Source organism: Tachysurus fulvidraco, chromosome 1 (assembly GCF_022655615.1).
Source record: "Tachysurus fulvidraco isolate hzauxx_2018 chromosome 1, HZAU_PFXX_2.0, whole genome shotgun sequence".
Taxonomy (NCBI): Eukaryota; Metazoa; Chordata; class Actinopteri; order Siluriformes; family Bagridae; genus Tachysurus; species Tachysurus fulvidraco.
In genome coordinates, this window is record NC_062518.1 from 41,911,472 (window position 1) to 41,936,730 (window position 25,259).

Here is a 25,259-nt window from a genome sequence, read left to right on the forward strand (position 1 = left end):
GTTTGTCCTTTAAAAGTAGACTGGTGTCGTGTGGCATTTGACTAATAATAATCTGTCTTCCAAAAACATTACGTTTGCCAAGGCTGTTATCTTTGTTAATCAAAATAGAGAGCATTTCTACTTCCAAGATGAATAGAAAAGGGGAAATGGGACAAAAAAAGGAATCAGTCCTTGTTTAAAAGTTGAGGTTAATGAATTATTTTGAAAATTTTCATGAAACAATAATTCCCTCAGGTCTTCCTTAAATTTTTTTTTATAAAATTCAGATGTTAGTCCATTTTGTTGAGGATACTTTAGAAATAGCTCTTCTCTGAACGTCCTCTATTTTAATGTCAGCCTCACACACGTCTTTGTATTCCGGTCAGATTTTTTGTCGTAGGTTAAATTGAATTCTCTTGAAATAATCTCGATAGTCTGATATGGAGAATCATGAGCTATATAAGGATTTAAAATTGGAAAATTTCATAAGAATTATTGTTTTTGGGCAACTGTGTTTTTTTCCTTCTTTTTTTTTAATTTAACAACACAACACAGTGGTACATCACCTTATAATCTTTGGATATATGTGTTCATACATAGACATACAAAGTGGAAAAACAATATAATAATAGGAAATAATAATAATAATAATAATAATAAAAAATAATAAAATAAAAAATAATACAGCAGGGCATATCAAAGTAAATAAGAGGGTCATTTTATAGACCAAAAATGGGCAGAATGTATCAGCTACTGAGGTAAAAGTGTGGCAGCTTGACTTATCCACATATCGATTGGGTATCTGAGGAGTTGACCACAGTAATAACATACATTTTTTTTTCTGCTAGATTTATACAAAAGTTCAGTACACTTTCTTTGTCACAGGCAAGGCACAGACCAGCTTTACAGTTCAGAAGGTAAACATTTGGAGGTAATACAAAAGTCTTTCTTCAGGCAACTGTTTATAACTCCATTAACATAAAGAAATTATATACTGTAAAATTAAATAATTAATAATTAAATATTAAATATATAAATCCGAAATCTTTTTGAGATTTTTGGATTGTCAGGACAGAATTGATCATTTGGTTTCATCATCCATGAATGATTTAATTCTCTTGCTAACTCTAATTCCAAAATGATTTAATTCTCTTGCTAACTCTAATCTTTACACTTACTGGAAAATTCCAGTATATTATATTTTAAAAAACTCCCATTTACATGAGAACGAATCCGGCTCCTTATTTCATTGTATTCCCTTCATCATTAATTTATCTGCAAACAAAATCTTTTATGTTTTAATAAATCGGCATTAAATGACCAGTAACCCTTGTTACGTGGTTCACTTTTGCTTGAGTGGAAAGATACAGAGATACAACAGTGATCTATTAAAAGAGCTGCAGATATGGAGATGTCTTTAAACTAGAAGACTTCAACCAGTAATCAGTGCTAGATTTAAAATATTCATTTGGATTAAATTAGGAGAATTGTCTTCAATTTGGATCCTTAACCCTCCAAACATCCACTACATTATTGCTCAAAGAAAAGCTGAGAAAGTTAAGATTAGGGTGAGAGTTACAGTATTCAGTTTGCCTGGGAAACTATCAAAAGTCCCATCTATAACCATATTAAAGTCTCCTCCCATAATAACATTATCAGTCACTTCAAGATGTTCAGAAATTCCAGTAACTTTTTGGCTAAGTGGAGTGTTACGGTACAGAATGAAGAAACTAAACAACACACCGGGAAATTTTAGGACAACCGAAGCCCAATGGCCGTGAGTCTGTCCTTTGTGTGCCATAACGTTTCTGTTCGGGAAATTGTTGAATACTATTGCTACCCCTGCAGACTGTGTAGAAGCATGGCGGAAGATTATTTTGTCCCCACACTGAATTGACCAGAACTTTACATCCTAATGGTTCGAGTGCGTTTCTTGTAACAATACACAATGTGACCTTCTGTTTATACAAAAAAAAGAAAAATGGCTTTGCTTTTAGAGACCCCTTGGATTTAAAGAAATAAGTGATTTCGCCGAGGAGCAAGGAGAGAAAAAAATAATATCTGAACGCAAGAAATAAATAGGAAAGTCAAAAACAGTCAAAATGTTTCTAATGTGAATGTTTCTCATCAGAATCAGAATCAGGATCAGGTTTATTGGCCAGGTCTGTTGACACACACAAGGAATTTGGTTCCAGCTGTTTGTGACTCAAAAGTACAGACATAAATAACACTATACTATACAAACTATACAAGACGATGCAGTCGATGAGATACGATATAGACAGAATGTAATGATGAGTCGTAAGACTGAGGATCCATTTGCAGCTTTAATAGATAATCTCGGAAACAACAGGCAGAGTTCAGTACCGGTAAACACGACAGTGTGGGTAAGGCAAAAACGTAGTCAGAACAACAGGCAAAAGGTCAGGGCAGGCAGAAATCAGTCGTGAGGCAAAATACAGAAACAGATAAAAAACCAGAAACAGGAATAATCAGACAACGCTCAGAATGATAGCCGTAGCAAATCAAGACTTCGCAATGGGATCAAGTTCGTTTGCTTATTTAAGTGCGCCAGCTGATAGAGAACAGCTGGTGCACTGATTAGGCTGAGCGGGGTGTAGTGGGAAGTGTAGTCCGGGAGCGCTTAGTACTCCGGAGACGATTCTCTCCGTTGTGGGTGCGGAGGTGAGGCAGGTGTGCTGATCATGACAGAGCCCCCCCCCCTGCGAGCGGCTCCTGACGCGAGGACGTGTGCGACGTCGAGGTCTACCACGAGACCGGGGAGCGGGCCTGTCTGGGTGGCGTAGGTGGAAGTCAGTGGTGAGTGAAGGGTCCAGGATGTCCCCTGCCTTGACCCAGGAGCGTTCTTCCGGGCCGTACCCCACCCAGTCGGCTAGGTATTCCAGGCGGCCCCGTCGGCGCCTGGAGTCCAGCAATTCGTGGACCTGGTATGCCTCTCCCTCGTCGACCAAGAGGGGTGCTGGTGGTTCGGCGGAGGTTTCTGGGTCTCTCGGTGGTCTCTCCGCGGGTTTCAGCAGTGAGGCGTGAAAGGTGGGAGATACGCGGTATGACGGGGGTAGTGCCAGGCGGTAGGAGACTGGATTAATCCGTCTGATGATTCGGAATGGGCCCACAAACCGTGGGCTGAGCTTACGACAGGGCAGACGGAGGCGGAGGTCGCGGGTGGACAGCCAGACCCACTGTCCGGGTTGGTAGTCGGGGTGCTCACGGCGGCGTCTGTCGGCCTGTGTCTTTTGCCTGCGAATGGCTCGCCGTAGCTGCCGGTGCGCCGCGCTCCACGTGTCCCCGCTGCGACGAAACCACTCGTCAACGGCCGGTAAGTCCGAGGGTGTGTCGGACCAGGGGAACAAAGGAGGTTGAAATCCCAGGACGCACTGGAATGGGGTTAGACCCGTGGCGGGTTTGAGGAGAGAATTCTGAGCATATTCAGCCCACATCAAGTGTGTGCTCCAGTCGGTCTGGTTATCGTGGCAGTAGGAGCGTAGGAACCGGACGAGATCTTGGTTCAACCGTTCCGTCTGTCCGTTGGCTTGCGGGTGGTACCCCGAGGTGAGGCAGATGTTCACGTTGAGCTGTTTGAAGAATGCCGCCCAGACTCGTGAGGTGAACTGGGGACCGCGGTCGGACACGATATCCTCAGGCAGGCCATAGTACCGGAAGACAAAGTTGCACAATGCCTCCGCGGTCTCGAAGGCTGTGGGAAGTTTCGGCATGGGGATCAGACGGCAGGCTTTGGAGAATCGGTCGATCACGGTGAGGATAACCGTGTGGTTGTTGGAACGGGGAAGGTCGGTGACAAAGTCAATTGCAATGTGGGACCAGGGGCGTTGAGGCGTGGGCAGAGGAAGCAGTAAGCCCGCGGGGAGCTGATGAGAGGGCTTAGAGCTATTGCAGATTGTACAGGCTCGGACGAATTCGCGCACGTCTGTGGCTAGAGTCGGCCACCAAAACTGGTTCTGAGCCAGGTGTAGGGTGCCTGTGACGCCGGGATGGCCGGCGCTGGGGTTGGAGTGTAGGAGCTCCAGGAGGTTCGTGCGCCAGTTCTCGGGCATATAGGTCCGGGATGGAGGGCAATTGGCAGGTGGTGGTGTGTGGGCGTTGGCCTGGGTTATTTCCGTCATGATGTCCCACTGGATGGGCGCGAGGATGTGGGCTTCGGAGATGATGGGTTCAGGGCTTGTGTCCGGGCCGGGTTCACGGAACATGCGGGACAGGGCATCGGCCTTGATATTCTTGGTCCCCGGCCTGTAGGTCACCGTGAATCTGAACCTCGTGAAGAACATGGCCCACCTCGATTGACGGGGATTCAGGCGTTTGGCGGCGCGAAGGTATTACAAGTTCCGGTGGTCGGTGAGCACGGTGAACGGGTGTACCGCGCCCTCTAGCCAGTGCCGCCACTCCTCGAATGCTACCTTCATGGCTAGCAGCTCTCGGTCCCCCACGTCGTAGTTGCGTTCCGTCGGAGATAGCTTGCGAGAGAAGTATGCACACGGGAACATCTTGTTGGCCGGGCCCTGGCGTTGAGACAGTATGGCTCCCACCCCCGTATTAGAGGCGTCCACCTCTACTATGAACGGCCGGTCTGGATCCGGGTGGTGGAGAATGAGAGCTGAGGTGAAGCTCGCTTTCAAGCGCCGGAATGCCGTTATAGCTTCAAGGGACCAGGTAAGCTGAGTGGATGCTTTTTTGGTCATCGAGGTGAGCGGGGCCGCAATCGTGCTGAAACCACGGATGAAGCGGCGATAGAAATTAGCGAACCCCAGGAAGCGCTGTAACTCCTTCAGGCTCTGTGGTCGGGGCCACTGTAGTACTGCGCGCACCTTGGAGTCGTCCATGGCGACCCCCTCGGCTGAGATGACGTAGCCTAGGAAGGTCGTGGAGGTCTGGTGGAATTCGCATTTTTCGGCCTTGGCGTACAGACGGTGTTGGATGAGACGTTTAAGGACTGCCCGCACGTGCTGGGTGTGTTCCTCCATGGTCTCTGAATATGGATGTCATCGATGTATACGACCACCCAGCGGTCCAGCATGTCGCGGAACACGTCATTAATAAATGACTGGAACACCGCGGGACTGTTCGAAAGGCCGAACGGCATGACTAAATATTCATAATGGCCTGATTGGGTCGAAAAGGCGGTCTTCCATTCATCCCCCTCTCTGATCCGGATGAGGTTGTAAGCGCTGCGTAAGTCCAATTTCGTGAAGTATCGGGCCTGGCGGAGCTGTTCGAGAGCCGACGGCACGAGGGGAAGAGGATACCGGAACTTGACTGTCATGTCGTTCAGAGCCCGGTAGTCAATGCATGGGCGGAGGCCTCCATCTTTTTTCTTCACGAAGAAGAACCCGGAGGATGCCGGGGAGACAGAGGGTCGGATGAAGCCCTTCTGGAGCTCCTCCTCGATGTAGGTTTTCATGGCTGCCGTCCTCTGGTTGCGACAGCGGGAAGATTCTCCCTCTGGGTGGAGTGGATCCAGGCAGAAGTTCTATGGCGCAGTCACTGGGCCGGTGCGGTGGCAGTTCGGTGGCCCGAGTCTTGCTGAAGGCCGCCGAAAGGTCTTGGTATTCCGCTGGGAGATTAGAGGTGGTGGAAGTGGAGCATACAGAGAGCGTGGTGTTGGGTCGTGGGGTTTTCGGAGGCAGTGGCTGGTGTCGGTGGCATGCTTCGCCCCAGCTTGAGATGTGCAGGTCTCTCCAGGAGATGACGGGGTTGTGAAGTTGGAGCCAGGGGAAGCCTAGGATGAGGGTGTGACGCGGGGAGCGGATGATGTGGAAAGGCAGGTATTCTTGATGGCCCACCTGCAGCCGGAGACGCCTGGAGATGTGCGTGATGTGGCCCTCACTGAGCGGCCTGCCGTCTACCGCCTCCACTGCCAAAGGAAAAGCACATGGGGTCACTGGCACGTTATAGGCTTGCGCAAACTCCCTTGACATGAAATTGCCCGCGGCGCCGGAGTCGATTAGAGCAGACAGATTAATCATTTTTCCCCGTATTTCAACTTGTACTTGTACTACCGCGCAGTTCGAAGATTGAGGAATGAGCGGGTCAGGACTCACCGATGTGTTCCGTCTGCCGGGCGGCTTGTTGGGGCAGGCGGCCAGTCTGTGACCGGCTTCTCCGCAGTAGAGGCAGAGTTGGAAGCGGAAGCGTCTTGCTCTCTCCTCAGGCGTGAGGTGCGTGGCGTCGAGCTGCATGGGCTCGGGGTCCGCCGGTCGGGCTGTGCGAAGTGTCTCGTGCGCGTGTCGGGCGGTGTGCATAGGAGGTCGACGTGTCCGCATCAAATTGTCAATGCGGATGGACAGGTCAATGAACTCCGTCAAATCTCTCCCTTCATCACGGCAGGCGAGCTCGGCTTGTAGATCCGGATGCAGCCCTTTGCGGTAGATCACCTTTAGGGGTCGCTCCTCCCAACCTGTCTCGGCGGCGAGCGTACGGAATGTCAGCGCGTTCTCAGCGGCGGGACGGTCGCCCTGAGATACGGCCAACAAACGCTCCTCTGCGCTCTCACCCGTGGCGGAGTGCTCGAAGACGGCGCGGAATTGGGAGAGGAAGTGTTCAAACGTGGGGAAGGCAGAGCCATCCTCTTGCCAAACCGCCGTGGCCCACTCCAGCGCTTTCCCGGTGAGGAGCGTGCACACAAACGCTACGCGGCTAGCGGCGGTCGGATACAGGGACGGTTGTTGCGCCACAAAGAGCTGGCATTGCATTAAGAAACCTCCGCATTTTCCAGGATCTCCGTTAAACTTTTCCGGAAACGCGAGCCGCGGGCTGGTGACAGCTGGGGTCGCGATTGGATCGGTCGGCGGACGGGGCGCCGGTGCCGGAGGGTTCGGAGCCGCAGCGGAGCCTCGCAGACCTTGTAACGCCGCAGCGAGCTCTCCGATGAGCGAGGTAAGTCGCGTTAGTTGTTGGTGGTGTTCGGCGAGCTGCTGGGCTTGAGCGGAGAGCTGGGTGGCAAGCTGAGAGACGGCTGCTGGATCGCTTGGTGGCGAAGTCTTCTGTAATGATGAGTCGTAAGACTGAGGATCCATTTGCAGCTTTAATAGATAATCTCGGAAACAACAGGCAGAGTTCAGTACCGGTAAACACGACAGTGTGGGTAAGGCAAAAACGTAGTTAGAACAACAGGCAAAAGGTCAGGGCAGGCAGAAATCAGTCGTGAGGCAAAATACAGAAACAGATCAAAAACCAGAAACAGGAATAATCAGACAACGCTCAGAATGATAGCCGTAGCAAATCAAGACTTCGCAATGGGATCAAGTTCGTTTGCTTATTTAAGTGCGCCAGCTGATAGAGAACAGCTGGTGCACTGATTAGGCTGAGCGGGGTGTAGTGGGAAGTGTAGTCCGGGAGCGCTTAGTACTCCGGAGACGATTCTCTCCGTTGTGGGTGCGGAGGTGAGGCAGGTGTGCTGATCATGACACAGAATGAGTATTAAATATGAATATAGAATATGACTGATCAGTTATGTACATAAAGTGTGGGAAGTGCGAATAACTATATTGTGCAATATTATGCTTTTTGTACAATATACAGCAGCAGCAGTGTGTGTAATATATACAGATGATGTGATGACTGACAGTCCTGATGATGCAGTACTTACAGTATAGATATGAAGCAGTGAATATAATTTGGTGAGTTGTTAATCAGGGTGATTGTCTGGGGAAAGAAACTGTTCCTGTGTCTGGCAGTTATGGGACACAGAAACAAGTGTAACATACAGTACACAAAACATATTTGCACTTCCCATTTAAACACCTTTATTGAGTGTGGGGGGGGGGACCCAGATGTATTAAAGTTCTTAACAATCCAGGCACCTTTGATATAACCATAAGGACTGCGGTAGTACGCTTCCTACCCTTTCTTTTGGGGCCGACGCGGTAGGCGGTATCCATAACATCGTCCAGTTTATGCTGCAGGTGAGCTAACAATGAGACGATTTCAGCTAACAATGAGACGACTTCTCTCCGGATGTCCTCACCTACTTTTCTCCTTCATTCCAATTACTCCGAGGTTCCATCTTCTTTTATAGCCTCAAGCTCTGACCTGTGGCTCGTCAGATCTGCATGTGATTACGATAACAGGGGAGTTGTTTGTCAAACATATTTATTTCAGCCTCGAATTCCTTGATTTCTCCCTAATTGCATTCCACTGCCTTAGACAGAATCACGATCATTAATCTGTTCTCAGTAATCTAACTTTACAGTATATATATATATATACATACGATAAGTAAAATTCCCCCTCACTGGTAACAAGTTTTATGTTGACATGACCATGAAAGGACTCACCATATAATACAAAGCTGTTAAGGAATGTTAAACAAAGCAAATCCTTCCTTTTATTAGCTCCAACAACAGCCGCCCTTATGTTTGGCCGCCTCAGTTTCACTGCCTCGTGTGGTTGCATAAGTGAAAAACATAGAACAATGGATTTGAAGTTAAAGTGAAGATCATTTAACATGTTTCTGCTTCAGTCTTGTGCTTATATGAGTTCATTATCAGACAGTAATATGAAGCAGTATTAATGTTAAAAGACTTGTAATGGTAAAACAGTAAGTGCAGTTATGAAGGAATGTGGAATTGAATAAAATTTCTTCTGTGTATTTCATGTGTTCTGAGGTTACTGCAGTGACTAAACATCTCTACAGGGATGGTGTATACATCCATCACTACATTTTCCTATTCAACTATTTCAACATCCATCCATCCAATCTTCCATCCATCCATCCATCATCCATCCATCCATCCATCCATCCATCTAAGTCTTTATTTAACCATTCAATTATTCCATTCATCCATCCATCCATCCATCCATCCATCCATCCATCCATTTATTCATCCATTAATCCATCCATCCATCAACCCATCTAAGTCTTCATTTAACCATTCAACTATTTCAACATCCATCCATCCATCCATCCATCCATCCATCCATCCATCCATCCATCCATCCATCCATCCATCCATCCATCCCTACATGTTCCCATTCAAATATTTCAACATTCATCCATCCATCCATCCATCCATCCATCCATCCATCCATCCATCCATCCCTACATTTTCCCATTCAAATATTTCAACATTCATTCATCCATCCATCCATCCATCCATCCATCCATCCATCCATCCATCCATCCATCCATCCATCTATTCATCCATTATCCCATCTAAGTCTTCATTTATCCATTCAACTATTTCAACATCCATCCATCCATCCATCCATCCATCCATCTATTCATTGATCTATTCATCCATCAACCCATCAACAGTAAGTCTTCATTTAACCATTCAATTATTCCATCCATCCATCCATCCATCCATCCATCCATCCATCCATCCATCCATCCATCTATTCATCGATCTATTCATCCATCAACCCATCAACAGTAAGTCTTCATTTAACCATTCAATTATTCCATCCATCCATCCATCCATCCATCCATCCATCCATCCATCCATACATCTATTCATCCATCAACCCATCTAAGTCTTCATTTATCCATTCAACTATTTCAACATCCATCCATCCATCCATCCATCCATCCATCCATCCATCCATCCATCTATTCATCGATCTATTCATCCATCAACCCATCAACAGTAAGTCTTCATTTAACCATTCAATTATTCCATCCATCCATCCATCCATCCATCCATCCATCCATCTATTCATCCATCAACCCATCTAAGTCTTCATTTATCCATTCAACTATTTCAACATCCACCCATCCATCCAGCCATCCATCCATCAATCCATCAACCCATCAATCTCTCTATTTAAACATTCAACTATTTTAATACCTATCCAAACATCTATATATCCATCCATCATGGGATATTTTTTAGGCAAGCATGAGTTTGTGTATAATATATCACGAGTAGCGATGAACACTACTTGAAAATCAAAAATCATTTGAGTAGTTTTGAACGCCATTTTTGTTACTGTTTAATGGAGAAAGTCTTAACATAAGAAGGAGGATGCATGAATAGGCTTTGTGTAACTTGTGAATAACGATAACATCCTTTATTTGGCAAGTCTTGTCAAAGGCAGATGGAGTCTGCACAGCAGCATCCATGGTAACTCTTCTAAAGTAGAGGTTAGAGTCAAGGCCAGGTCGACTGCTCAGAGCGGCGTTAGTCCCGTGGGACACATTCAGCTAAAGTCTGAAAGGATTTAATGCATTGTTGAAGCACATTGGTTAAAGTTTGGAGAACATATTGTTCACCTCAGTTCAAAAGCTAAAACATATCATACAAAATCTATAAATTAGCTATTTCTTTAGAATAATTAACATGGAAACGGAGTAACGTCTTGTTCCCAGGAGGATTGAAAACACTGATAATCCCTCAGAAGAACAATGGTCAACTTCATGGCCAAAGATTGCACGTGCTCTTGAAACGCAAAAGCATAAACAATTTGAACACGTTTGTCTTTAAAATTGTAGATAAAATATCTGATTTATATAAAACCTAATGTATTAAAAGTTCCTAATACTGATAGGATTTTGTTAAAATACCTAGAATGACAAGAGTAGTTACAGTAGATATGACTTATTAAGAGAAAATGAGTAATCCTGGTTTTATTGGTAAGGCAAAATAAATAAATAAATAAATAAATAAATAAATAAATAAATAAATAAATAAATAAATAGAAGGGATCTTCTGTTTTAGATATTTAAATAAAGCAATATTGGAAATTGTGGCTTTTCACGTTCTTAAGTAAAAGTTTTAATGAGGTAGGTTTTTTGTGTAATGTGTGATTAGCTTGTTTTGTAACCCGGCGTTGTGTTTGTTTCTTTATCCGCATGCCTTCAACAGCCTCAGAACTATAGACCCAACTTTGGGCAGAAAATCCTCTTTGACATCACAGGTATTGTGAGCAGAAGCTCAACGTCCTGATACAAAGAAATCGTTGTTCTGCCAACCTCGTAATTAGTCCGAGTTAGCCGAAGCGTAGCATGTGAAAGAAGGGGCAGTTATAAAGAGTGTTGCTGTTGGGTCTAAGAAGCACCCTGAAGGACAGAGCACACACCAGACCACACAGACTGTGTTACTGAGGAAAGAATCATGGTCAGTCGGTGAGTTGAAACCTGACAAGATGTTTTATACGTTTTTTTCCAAATTTGTTCAGGAAAGTGATTGGTGTTCAGCTTGTGGTCTGCACACAACAATAAAAAGATGGTCGTAATATAGAATCTGCATGGAAATCCTGTCTCCTTTCTACGAGTCAGATCGTTTGACTCGCTCACTGCTGAGTCGAAACTTTTGCCTCTCAAATGATTCATTGCCTAATTTTTCTTTAAATAGAAAGTATAATAGAAAGACTTTCTTACATTGTGTTCCCATGTTTGTGATTTTGTGCTGTTGTACTAATATTTGTGCTCATTATGATTTCATCCTGATTACCGATCCTTACATCGATCCAACTTTAAGCGCCGGCGAACTCGGACCTGCCTCTGTCATCGCACTGCGTGGCTGATGTGGCGATGTGTATGTTTTTGATAAATGTTTAGCACTTCATCACTGGATCGTATTGACAGAGAACTGTACAGTACATAGTAATGCTACATCAAGACACCTTTTGAGGTCTCACCCTTGTTATATTTGAAATAATACTTGAATAGTATGTTCTGCTTGCCAAATGTGTGTGTGTGTGTGTGTGTGTGTGTGTGTGTGTGTGTGTGTGTGTGTGTGTGTGTGTGTGTGTGTGTGTGTGTGTGTGTGTGTGTGTGTGTGTGTGCGTTTTGGGAAAGTTCCTTGAGCGAGTACACTAGTGTTTGAAATATACACTTTGTCAACAGTTGTACTCAAATATCCTCAGTACAATATTTAATATAATATTTGGACATCGCCATACGATCTTAAGTCTATATGGAGTTTCTCTTTCTTTCACCATGTTGTGTTGGTTTCCTCTGGGTTCTCCAGTTTCCTCCCACTTCTCAAAACATATCCTAGGTGGATAGGAGAAGATAAACTTCCCTTTGGTGTGAATGTTTGTATGTAAGGTGCTCTGTGGCATAAGCTCAGGATATGACAAAATACGTAAACATACAGTATATACAAATGTAATATTGTAAAAAGATATATTTGTTCACCAATTTTTTCAAAATCAACTTAAATCATTAAAACAAACAGCTCAGAAATAAATCACACTAAAAGAGTAACGGCATTGTTTACATTTTCATGGTCAGGGTCACTGTGGTTTATATAACTCTATATTAATTTATGGTATTTTGCTAAAATATTATAAGTAACTTCACACAACATTAGAAATGATTGTGGATTGTTGGCTAGTACAAAAACGATGGAACAAAAAACTGTAGAAATCTCTTATGTATTTGTTGCTTGGTAAGTTTTATTAATGGTAATAATTCTTATATAATCATTCTAAATAATAATTCCTGTTATTCCTTTAATTCAGTATTTAATCCCGATTTGGATACCGGCTCATTTACCTTCGAACAAAGTTCAGCTCTGTGCACTCTTAGGTGCTAGGTTTTCATTTTTGTTAAAAGAAACATGATGAAAAATTCGAAATAAATTTCAAACGATTCACTTTTTAGTTTCGAACATCCTGCTGGAGACTATAAGAAGATCTTTGAGACTGTGGAGGAGCTCAGTGAACCCCTTCCGGCGACCGTCACTGGTACGTTCAGCTTTTATTTTTCATTTTTATAGGATTATTCTTGCTGTTGTTGTTGTTTTATGTTAAATAATGTGTCTCTGTATCTTCACATGCCAAAATGATCCTATTGTTCTTCATATCAGGATAAAAAAAACATCATAAGATTATTCCATTATCCTCAACTATTAAACTGCCTCGTTTCATTAATCAGCAGCCCTTAAAAAAAATTACCTTCATATCCTCATTTAACACATCCATATATCTCCTCTTTTCCTCTTACCTGCAGCTCCATCTCCAACATCCTTCTACCAATATAACCATCTCCCTCCTCTGTACATGTCCAAACCATCTCAATCTAGTCTCTCTGTCCTTGTCCCCAAAACAGCCAACCTGAGCTGTCCTCTGGTGTGCTCCTTCCTAATCCTGTCCATCTTCATCACTCCTAAAGAGAACCTCAACATCCTCATCTCTGCTACCTCCATCTCTGCCTCATGTCTTTTCCTCACTGCTACAGTCTCTAACCCATAAGGCAGAGCCATTAAAAAAATTATTATGATAATTATTATATAAAAAATATGCAATAATTAATACATTTTTTGCATATTTTTATAGAATAATTATCATTATAATTTTTTTTTAACACATTTACTAACTAAATTCCAGGATTTATTTATCTTTCACGACTATTATAATGATCATAGTTTTTTGCCATTTATATTTATATATTTTTATTTGCAATATTTATATACATTTAATTTGTTGAAATTTTCTTGACAGCTCTCATTCATCCATTCATTCATGTTTTCATTTGGAAACAGAAAAAATATATATGTTTTGTTTCACTTTACACAGGTTATGTGAAGGTATCCTAAATAATCAGGCCACAAAGTCTCCCAATATTATGGTTTAGTTAATGATACCTGGTGGAGTGATTGTGATTGGTGTATTGACTGTAATATATTCATAATTATAGAATTATATACTTTCCTTTTTTAATACTGATTCTTGATTCCTAAGGATCAAGGCTATTTATGTTTCATGAGGTCTAAAGTGCTATATCATGTTTAGGTCGAATCCCATCGTTTATCAGAGGAAGTCTGCTCCGGCTGGGTCCGGGCCTGTTCGAGGTCGGGTCTGAACCCTTCTATCATCTGTTCGATGGTCAAGCCCTGATGCACAAGTTTGATTTCAGCAACGGTCAGGTCACTTACTTCCGCAGGTTAGTTTACAATTTTCCATTTACAGATGTTTAGCACTCACACTAGCCGGAAATCTGTTCAGACCCGTTTTTGTATTAGTTTAGACTATGAAAAAATTAATAAAGCATTATGCACTATTACTGATGAGGCCAAAGCATTTGGAATTTGACTTATAACAAAATTGAACAAAATATACTTAGTACTCAAGGGTCAAGTCAAAAAGCTTTTATTGTCATTTCGACCATATAGAGCTGTCGAGGTACATAGTGAAATGACAATAAAAGCTTCTAGACTTGAGTCTTGACTGTTGACTAATAAGCATAAATTTTTTAAATGAACAGAAACTAGGCTTCACAACATTAAAAAGATAATTGCAGGGGCGGTTCTAGACCCTTTTTAGGGTGGCTCCAGCCCCCCTGTCTGTGATATCAGCCACCCTAAAACTATAAGTATAATTTTTACTTTAAAAAAATAAAAAATAAAATGCAGGACATGACTTCGATGGGCAAGAAAATTATTTATCAGTTTGCTCAGGGAGCGAAATGTTTTACATTGCTTTTACGCGCGTGCGTTCAGCTGTCCGCTTTATATGAACGGAGAAGCACAGGCACGCGCAGCGTGCACGTAGTTAGTTTTCATAGTATAGTACAGTGTTGTATAAAGCATTAGAAGGCAATACTTGAGTAAAAGTACAAGTAAAAAGACTTTGGTAGAAGTGAAAGTCACCTTTTAGAATATTACTCAAGTAAAAGTCTTAAAGTATCTGATATTTACTGTACTTAAGTATCAAAAGTCATTTTCTGATATTTAATGTACTTAAGTCTTTAAAGTAAAAGTAAAAAGTAAAATTTCAGTGATTTTCGGTAGGCATAAGATCTGGGGCGGTTCTAGGGTTTCATCTTTAGGGGTTTTTAGCCCTCAGTGAGAATTTAAAACAAGAAGAGTTTTATATTATATATTATATAAGACTACATAGTAAGCCAAAAGTTATGGTGTTATTAAATGGCAAAAGTGGACACCAAAATTTTATGCATGATGTAATGATGCCAGTCTTGAATCAAATCAGTTCATGTATGTGGCCAAATCGATAAATGTTATTTTTATTTATTTATTTAGTTCGTGCTATCAACACTGGTAATAAGAATATTGAGAACATTTCGCTGCTTTTGGTTGCCGCCGTTATAGATAAATGCCTCCAGCTCTGACTGCGCGTGCACGCTGCGCGTACCTGAGCTTCTCCGTAGAGCGCGCGGACTTGCGTAATGTAATCTAATAGGAGCAGTGACTCGCCAAACCTCCCTTATTGCAGTCACACACATTTCTTCTGATTTTATTTTGTAGTAACGAGTAACGAAGATGCTTAGTGGAAATATAACGGAGTAAGAGTATACATTTTATCTAGGAAATGTAGTGGAGTAAAAGGTAAAAGTACTCCGTTACATTACAACACTGGTATAGTAGCATAGCAGTTTTCATTATTTAATTGGAAACATTTCTTTTAAAATGTATGTATTGTGAGGATGTATTTTATGCCATCCCACAAGTAAAAGTTTGTTGGAGGTACAGTTATAAAAAGTTGTACTACTGCAGTTTTCTGCTATAGTAGTGAATTGAATGTACAGAGATTTGTGTGTATATATATACACAGTACTATGTTGACATTTTAAAAAAAAATCAATTATACCAGTGAAATGTCACTATTCTTATTACCAGAGTTGTAGCACAAACAAAATATTAATGCAAACAATCCATTCAATACTAAATAAAAATAACATTTATTGATTTGGTCTTTGTTTTGTGAATATTTGTTTATTAATGACTGCATTCATTGGACACACTGTTCATAGAGAATGTACACATACAATGAACTGATTTATAAAGACTGGCATCATTACATCATGCATACAATTTGTACACTTTTGCCTTTTTAAAATAATACCATAACTTTTGGCATACTATGTAGTCATATAATATATAATATATAATATATAATATAAAACTCTTCTTGTTTTAAATTCTCACTGAGGGCTAAAACCCCTAAAAATGAAATCCTAGAACCACCCCTGGATAATTGGAAAAAAGTGTCCATCTGGCCGTCCATTTTCTGTAGCGTTTAATCAACACAGGGTCACAGGGAACTTGGAGTCTATCCCAGAGGACTTGGAACACAGGGCAAAGGACACACTGGACTTAATCCATCATAGGACACACACACACACACACACACACACACACACACACACACACACACACACACACACACACACACACACACACACACACACACACACACACACACACACACAGGGTGAAGACAAGTATTAAACCCCCATCCCAGGAGGTGCAAGAGACATGCTAACCACTAAACCATAATCTCCCTCAGGATGACATGCTGTTTATTAATAAATAAAAATGAAATAATTGACAAATTCCTACATGGGGGTTTCCTCTGTGTACTCCAGTTTCCTAGTAGCTGATTGACATGTCTCAACTAGAACAAGGATGAATGGGTGGATGGATGGATGGATGGATTGGATGGATGGGTGGGTGGATTGGATGGATGGGTGGATGGGAGGGTGGATTGGATGGATGATTGGGTGGATTGGATGGATGGGTGGATGGATGGATGGTTGGGTGGGTGGATTGGTTGGATGGATGGATGGATGGTTGGGTGGATTGGTTGGATGGATGGATGGATGGATGGATGGATGGTTGGGTGGATTGGTTGGATGGATGGATGGATGGATGGATGGATGGATGTATAGATGGATGGGTGGATGGATTATCATTTTTATTTTATTTTTGTAACACTGACAGTTGTAAAAAGCTTTTGTTGGTGTGTGAATGATTGTGTATAAGACTAATACAAATTTGATTTTGACCCTAGGTGTTATATTCCATAAATATTTACCATAATATGCAAAGCTATTTATCTATACTGTACATTGCAATAAAAGAAATGAGAGAAAATATAAATTAGAAATAAATTGTTTGATTTTTGTAAACTGGTTTAGAGACTTCCTGAGCCGTGAAAACTGTTTGTTTTACTCACAGGTTCATTAAAACAGATGCTTACGTCCGTGCCATAACAGAGAACCGTATTGTAATCACTGAATTTGGGACATGCGCTTATCCAGACCCCTGCAAGAACATCTTCTCCAGGTTTTATTCTTTCCTCATATTTGTAAAACTCTTATCTGTTAATCTCTGTCATGTATAAAGGCCATGCATGGAATGTTTGTACTCATGTGTATTTTGTGCAGGTTTTTCTCTTACTTCAAGGGTGTCGAAGTAACAGATAACTGTCTGGTCAATGTTTACCCCATTGGAGAAGACTTCTATGCCGTCACAGAGACCAACTACATAACTAAAGTGAACCCGGACACTTTGGAGACATTAAAGAAGGTAACGGGTTAAACCATGTGCCTACAGGACATTATAAAATCACAGCATTTTACAAAATCTTTTCAATATTCAGTAACAGTTGGACAAAAAGATAATGGTGGCAACACTAGCCTCATAAAAAATAATAAAAAACAAGATTTGTAAAGTTTGTCAAGACAAACTTTGATGTTGGCAAGTATTCGAAAAAGCCGGTGTTTTTTTTTTTAGAAGCGAGTGGACATAAGGGTATGTAATGCTTTTGGACTGCTACGGTGCCAATACTTTTGTAGGCAAGTGGATTAGAGCATGTGACTTTATCCGAATACCCGTGACACAGTTCCCCTCATTGGCCTGAGTGTTTTGATATATCACATGTCCATTTTGTGGTTAAAAAGAGACAACTCAAATCCTCTAAAGTTTATAATGGGTGTGTATAGCAAAAAAAAAGGAAAAAAAAAGACTTCGTTGTCTGAAGATAATCTGAGCAATATTTAGGGATGTTACTTTAAAAATGATTAGCATTTATTTAAAATAAAAAGGCTTATATTTTGTTAACACAAGTTAACACTGCCCCAAAACGTTTCCCTTATTAGCAATTAGGAATTTTTTTGTTTGTTTGTTTGTTCGTCTTAAATCAAAGTTTTAAAATACTTGAATCTGTGACAAATGGTTCAAAAGTACAGGGAATTTTTCTATAAATAAATAAATAAATAAATAAACAAACAAACAATGAATTAATTAAATAGATTGCTAATTAAATAAATAAATGATTAAATAAGTGATTATATAAATGAACAAATAAATGATTAAATAAATAGATAAATAAATAAATGAATAAATAAATAAATAAATAAAGAAATGATTAAATAAATAAATACATGATTAAATAAACAATTAAATAAATAAATGATTAAATAAAACAAATAAATAAATGATTGCTTAAATAAATAGATAAATAAACAATTAATTAAATAATGGAATGATTAAATAAATAAATAAACAAATAAAATCATTGATACCGTAGCACCACCGTGTTGTAGATCTGTGAAGTTCCATGCCTCATACTTTTTATTCTCTAGGCCTATTACGGTTTGATTTGCAGTTGTAGGGCAGAAAAAATATCAAATAAATTCAGTTTAAATTGAATTTAAATGTTATGTAGCATATAGTAATAATAATAATGGACATTGTCGCTCTGTCAGCTTTGCAGTAATAAAACAAAACATCAAATAAATCATAACATTTCAATTAAATTTCTGAATTTCAGTTAAATACTAAATATAAGGAAGCAGAAACTTAAGACAGTGTGAAGGGAAAAGTTCCTGAGAAGATATTAGATCTTTATCTGGGTGACATTTCTATACTGTGTTCTATATAATCAACAAAGTAATAAATCATCCCTACAAGAATAGCAGGGTTTCAGTACAGTACACACGTGTTTACACTATGAGCATCATGTGGTATTGTTTCTTCTACAAACAAAGGTGGACATGTGTAAATATGTCAATATAAACGGAATCACGGCTCATCCACACATCGAGAGAGACGGTACTGTCTACAACATCGGAAACTGCATGGGGAAAGGAGCATCTCTGGCTTACAACATCATCCAGATCCCACCAAAACAGAAAGGTACCCAGACCTCATATATACTGACCTCCGAGTAGCATCATCTGAATTATTCATTAATGGTAACATTTGAAGTGAATTATCTCACATGCAGAAAGTTTAGTGAAGTGAAGTGAAGTGAAGTGAAGTGAAGTGAAGTGAAGTGAAGGTGTGAAGTGAAGGTGTGAAGTGAAGGTGTGAAGTGAAGTGAAGTGAAGTGAAGTGAAGTGAAGTGAAGTGAAGTGAAGTGAAGTGAAGTGAAGTGAAGTAAAAAGTGAAGTGAAGTGAAGTGAAGTGAAGTGAAGTGAAGTGAAGTGAAGTGAAGTGAAGGTGTGAAGTGAAGTGAAGTGAAGTGAAGTGAAGTGAAGGTGTGAAGTGAAGTGAAGGAGTGAAGTGAAGTGAAGTGAAGGAGTGAAGTGAAAGAGAGTAGTGAAGGTGTGAAGTGAAGTGAAGTGAAGTGAAGGTGTGAAGTGAAGTGAAGTGAAGTGAAGGAGTGAAGTGAAGTGAAGTGAAGTGAAGTGAAGTGAAGTGAAGTGAAGTGAAGTGAAGTGAAGTGAAGTGAAGGAGTGAAGTGAAGGAGTGAAGTGAAGGTGTGAAGTGAAGTGAAGTGAAGTGTAGTGAAGTGAAGTGAAGTGAAGGAGTGAAGTAAAGTGAAGGAGTGAAGGGAAGGGAAGGGAAGTGAAGGTGTGAACATGTGTACAATACGACACAAAACAATCAGACTGTAGCAACATTGTGACATTATTCATGATGGTTTATGCAAAATAACTGCACCATTGTACTTCTACACTTCTTAAAGTAAAGAGGATTTATCAAAAATGTTAACAAGCTTGAGATCTATTCTTGGCTCTTAAACACTCAGCTTTGTATGTGCAACTTGTGACTTCTAATAGGTTCGTGTGTGTGTGTGTGTGTGTGTGTGTGTGTGTGTGTGTGTGTGTGTGTGTGTGTGTTCACAGATAAATCGGACCCTATCGAGAAATCCAAGGTGGTGGTGCAGTTTCCCAGCGCTGAGAGGTTTAAACCATCCTACGTGCACAGGTTAACATTCAATTAAAGTTCATTAATAATAGTAATAATAATAATTAGGATTATAATGTTTATAACGATTATTATTATTATTATTATTATTATTATTATTATTATTATTATTATTATTATTATTATTATTATTGATATATGCCTGATCTAACCACTATACAACATTAGGATTATTTCATATGTTTATGTGCATATATATAAATGAACAAATATACTTGCTTTAAACATTGTGGTTCTCTTTCCTTCTCTTTGAGTTTGTATTGTTTTATATATTAATAACAGTTAATAACAGTTGCAGGCAGGACAGCATGTAGGACAGAGTGACTACACCATTATAGCTCTGAAACTGTGTTCCATAACTGGATTAATTCTAATACAAACATTTTTAATTTGCAATTTAAATCCAGTTAATTTTGTAAGTGGGATTTGAGGAGACTTGTAGTTCAAACCAAATGAAATGCAAAATATCACACATATATATATATATATGTGTGTGTGTGTGTGTGTGTGTGTGTGTGTGTGTGTGTGTGTGTGTGTGTGTGTGTTCTTCTGTTCAGCTTCGGGATGACGGAGAACTACTTTGTGTTTGTAGAGACTCCCGTCAGAATCAATCTGCTGAAGTTCCTGGGTGCCTGGGCCATCCGCGGATCCAACTACATGGACTGCTTTGAATCTGACGAGCAGAAAGGAGTAATTAGATTCAAAATATTACATATCAGGACTTTAGTGTATTTTGGGCAAGAAAACATTGTAACGCAACCACAAAGGCTTGGTGGTTAAAGATAGGGGTTCGATTCCCATCTTCTGGAGGTTTCCACTGGTACTTTGGTTTCCACTAGTAAAAAAAAGGTGCTGTAGGCTGATTGGAATCTCTAAATTGTGTGTGTGTGTGTGTGTGTGTGTGTGTGTGTGTGTGTGTGTGTGTGTGTGTGTGTGTGTGTGTGTGTGTGTGTGTGTGTGTGAAGTCTCTTGGTATAGACTTGTAGGACCACGTGAATTTTTTGATAATCAGAATTCTAGAAATTCTCTGACAAAGTATACGTGTCTCTGCATTCATAGTTAGTAAGTAAGTACTACAGCTCTTATTTTTTTTTACATTGTTAGTTGCCTTAGAAATCCAGATATTTCATAAAATTTAAGACGAAAATTTTTCTTTACTTCAGTAAATGAGAACAGATCCAAAAGCCATTCTGGCCTTTAACTGTAAAAATAATCCTAAGCTACCTTCTTAGCTTTTTATTAGACTCACATTACCAATGTAAAGTCACGACACCACTCGCATTCAACTTCGTTATAGAGTTATAACACTATACTGTAAACACACAAAACAGAAACTATAAATAAATAAATAAATAAATAAATAAATAAATAAATAAATAAATATTGCACCTTTAATCCCTAAATCTGAGGTTATTATGAATGACTCCTATTGCAATATTGAATGATTCGGAAACTAAAGTGAAAAGTATGTATTTAATAGTCTATACATGTAATACATTTAATTGTTAATGATAGGTTGTATGATTTTATCGCTACAGACATGGATTCACATAGCCAGGAAAGATCCAGGCGAATACATTGACTTCAAATTCAGGACTTCAGCGATGGGTCTTTTCCACCACATCAACTGTTATGAAGACTCTGGGTTTATAGTTTTTGACCTGTGCACATGGAAAGGGTAAATGACTCAAAGTGGCATTATGCTATAGTGTTATGTAGAAAACATAAGTTACTTCAGAGTAACTTTGCTTTTCAAAAATTTAAATATCTTGCCTTATTTATTGATTTTATTTATTTATTTTTGCTAGCATGTATTGCTGATTTAATTTATACTACCCATCAACATTGTGTGCACTCCTACTAAAAAAGGACTTTCTTTTTATTTATTTTTACATTTTTTTCTAGTACTTTAGAACAAATATAAAGACAGTTATAGTGGGAAATGGCACATATTAAATTCAACGACCAAGAAAAGTAAACAAACAAGCAAACAAATAAATAAAATTATATTTCTGACCTTCACAAAGAGCACAGTCCTTGTTGCCTCTCGTAACATTTCAAATAGTTTAATGTCAATACTAAACGAAACAAACAAAAAAACAATTAAAACACGTTTTGATAAGAAATACATTCACTATTTACATTTCAACAAAAAACTAATTCTAAACAAAGTTTTTATGAAAATATCTTTCAAAATTTTTTTATATATGTATATGTGTGTGAGTGTGCATATATATATGTATGTATATATATATATATATATATATATATATATATATATATATATATATATATATATATATATATATATATATGATTTTTTAGCAGTACAGTATTTTTTAGCAGTACAGTAGTACAGAAGTTAAGAAGTTTGTTTCCCTTGAACAAGACCCTAAAACCCTTTTGGACAACATTTAATTTTGTGCATCATTTTGGATAAGATTTAATGAAATAAAAGTCTATATAAAAAGTCTATCTACTGTATATATATTTAATGTAGAAACCAAACTAAACAAACAAAAAAAAAAAACATATCTTAAAAAAGAGTGGAAAAAAGGCTTTTTTTTTTTTGTCTCCACAGATTTGAGTTTGTGTACAACTACCTGTGGCTGGCGAACCTGCGTCAGAACTGGGAAGAGGTAAAAAAACAAGCCATAGTCGCCCCTCAACCTGAAGTGCGCAGGTTTGTTGTCCCGCTGGATCCCTACAAGGTACGTCATTTTTACAGGGTAATTTTACAACATTAATTTATCACTTTTTTCATTTCTAACACTTTATTTCACATATTACACACACACACACAGGAGGAACAGGGGAAGAATCTGATCTCTTTGCCGTACACTACAGCCACAGCGACGATGCGTGAAGACGGAACCATCTGGCTGGAGCCTGAGGTGATTTTCTCAGGACCGCGCCAAGGTCAGAGCTCGGATCTGTTTCTGAGCACTTTACCTTCTTCATTAATATACGTGCATGTGGTAGCCTAGTGGTTAAGGTGTCGGGCTTCCAATCGGAAGGTTGTGAGTTCGGGCCCTTGAGCAAGGCCCTTAACCCTGAATTACTCAGTTGTACAAAAATGAAATAATGTAAGTCTGATAAATGCTGGAAATGGATGCAAAAAGAGAAAGCTTCTTGTTACAACTATTATCCAGAAAAAATGGCCAAAAACCAGGCAGAAAAAAAAGCTAGAAAGCAAAAAAAAAAAAAAAAAAACAGAGTCAATACACAAGTTTAAGGCAATGTAAAGGTAAGAATTGATAAGATGCAATTTTATTCATCCCAATGTGGGGAAATTGACTTATCAAAGCAGCACACAGATAGGTAAAGTGCAGGTATTAATTAATGACACGAAAAAAGAAATGTTTTATTAGACAATATCAGGAAAAAGTGACAGAAAAAAACTGTAATGTTATTATATGCCCCAAAGGAATAACGAAAGAAATGCAATTATACAAAAACAAGCATTTACGTGAGCACTCGCGCTCGTTCACTCTCGCGTAAATGTTTGCTTTTTATCATTTTATTTCTTACATTATTCCTCGCTTTACTTTTTGACCTTTTTGTGAACGTTTCTTCTTTTCTAAATTTTACACACCCCTCGGCTCATTGCTTCCTTCCAATAAAAGCGAGCAAACTCTGTGATATTCAGAGGCGTTTGCAATCTTTCCAGAGGACCACAGATTTTCCGCAGATTTGGCGCGAGACGTGTTGTGACGTCATCACGATCAGACATTCACCAAAAGCTCTCTTCGATCCATGTGCGTGGAATCCTGAAGGGACTGATATATAACAGTTTATAGATTCTACAAGGTGTATATATACACTTATGGCCCTAACTGTGCTGTCACAGCTTCTTCAGGCCAATATTTTTTGGAGAGAGTTTTAACAGGAACTGTGGTAGAAATACACTTTGTCTAAACACTTCGACTGTTAAAAAGTGACGTCCTAAAAAGTGTTCGTTTCTCATCTTCGACAGCCTTTGAGTTTCCTCAGATCAACTACAAAATGAACAACGGGAGGAACTACACGTACGCCTACGCGCTCGGCTTGAACCACTTCATCCCTGATAGGGCAAGTGCAAAATTACAGCTTAATCCCAGACATTTACTGTTGGGTTAACGGAGCGATTTGAAAGAATGTTTGATTTATAGATTTGTAAGCTGAACGTAAGGACTAAGGAGACGTGGGTGTGGCAGGAGCCGGACTCGTACCCTTCGGAGCCGCTGTTTGTCCAGAACCCTGATGGTCACGATGAGGACGATGGTGAGTAGCGTTAATACACAACATGTGGTGTGGGTGTTGTGAATAGCAGCATCGTAAAGAAGCAGGTGTTAATATGAACCCTTTCCTGATTAGCACATATTTTTTAAAAAAAAGGTGTAGGAATATAAGATTAAAACATTAAACCTAAAGCTGTTAGCATTCAGGTGTGAAATATTGCATGATCACCCTTTGAAGAACAAAATATTTCTTGTGGTAATGTAGGCGTTGTGAAAGTGTTTAAATGGCTGGTTTGTAGGTGTCCTGCTGACCATCGTGGTGTGTCCCGGAGCCCAGAGACCGACATACTGCCTGATCCTTAACGCCAAGGACCTGTCGGAGATCGCCCGGGCCGAGGTGGACATCATGTCTCCTGTCACCTTCCACGGCATGTACAAACCATAAAAAAAAAGGAGCGATTTCCGGATCCTTCCGCATCATCTCTACACTTTTCAGATCTGTGTTTTTATCCCTTTCCATGTTTGGTGCCAAAAGTGTTACAAATGAATATTAAAAACGTGACTAATTTATTTCATCTTCTGGTTACTGGAGGATCTGCAGGTTTCAGTGATCAGTAGCCTACTATTAGTGGTCTTACATCTCCATTTTATGGCATTGGGCAGACATCCCTATGTCATTTACTGTATACAGCTGTGTAATAGAGGGTTAAGGGCCTTGTTTAAGGGCCCAGCAGTGGCACCGAGCTGCAACTTACCCTTTCCTCTTAAACTCATGTCTTAGAACGAACCGTTTGTATTTACACCGTATTAGATGTAGAGAATGACTGAGATTTAATAAAGATATTTAAGAAGAAAAAAAACGAAAAAGAAAGAAAGAGTTGTTTCTGTTTTCTGTCTGGTGGGCAGGTTTAAATTAAAGTGTCAAGGCAAAACAAAAAACTGTCCTTACCAGCATCCATCCATCCATCTATCCCTTCATCTCTCTCCCTCCTCACTGATTTACATGCAATATTATAACATATTCGAATAATCTAATAATGAACTGAAAAAAAATTTAATCATTTCTTTGTGATTTTGTCAGTGCGTGTGATTACTTTGGTGTCAGACTTCATGCTTAATCCACTTGGGCTGAATAATAAGAGACACAGAGACTTTTCTAATCCGTTGAAAACTTTCCGTTCTT

The 25,259-nt window shown here is 40.0% G+C and overlaps 1 protein-coding gene across 5 annotated transcripts; it reads left to right on the plus strand.

Moving 5' to 3' along the window:
- Window positions 1-2,167: 2,167 nt before the first annotated feature.
- Window positions 2,168-24,646, plus strand: rpe65a (retinoid isomerohydrolase RPE65 a). Of its 5 annotated transcripts, XM_047821317.1 has the most exons (15): window positions 10,662-11,077; window positions 11,433-11,489; window positions 12,563-12,645; window positions 13,693-13,843; window positions 16,878-16,985; window positions 17,087-17,228; window positions 18,692-18,839; window positions 19,775-19,856; window positions 20,414-20,546; window positions 21,395-21,534; window positions 22,438-22,567; window positions 22,661-22,775; window positions 23,833-23,927; window positions 24,008-24,119; window positions 24,376-24,646. In XM_047821317.1, exons 4-15 carry the CDS (start codon window positions 13,797-13,799, stop codon window positions 24,519-24,521), a joined length of 1,398 nt encoding a protein of 465 aa, XP_047677273.1. In that variant the 5' UTR covers window positions 10,662-11,077; window positions 11,433-11,489; window positions 12,563-12,645; window positions 13,693-13,796; the 3' UTR covers window positions 24,522-24,646. The 5 variants fall into 5 exon arrangements, with proteins under 5 accessions (XP_047677264.1, XP_047677268.1, XP_047677258.1 ...); XM_047821308.1 differs by lacking the exons at window positions 10,662-11,077; window positions 11,433-11,489 and adding an exon at window positions 2,168-2,366; XM_047821312.1 differs by lacking the exons at window positions 10,662-11,077; window positions 11,433-11,489 and adding an exon at window positions 6,751-6,888.
- Window positions 24,647-25,259: the final 613 nt, after the last annotated feature.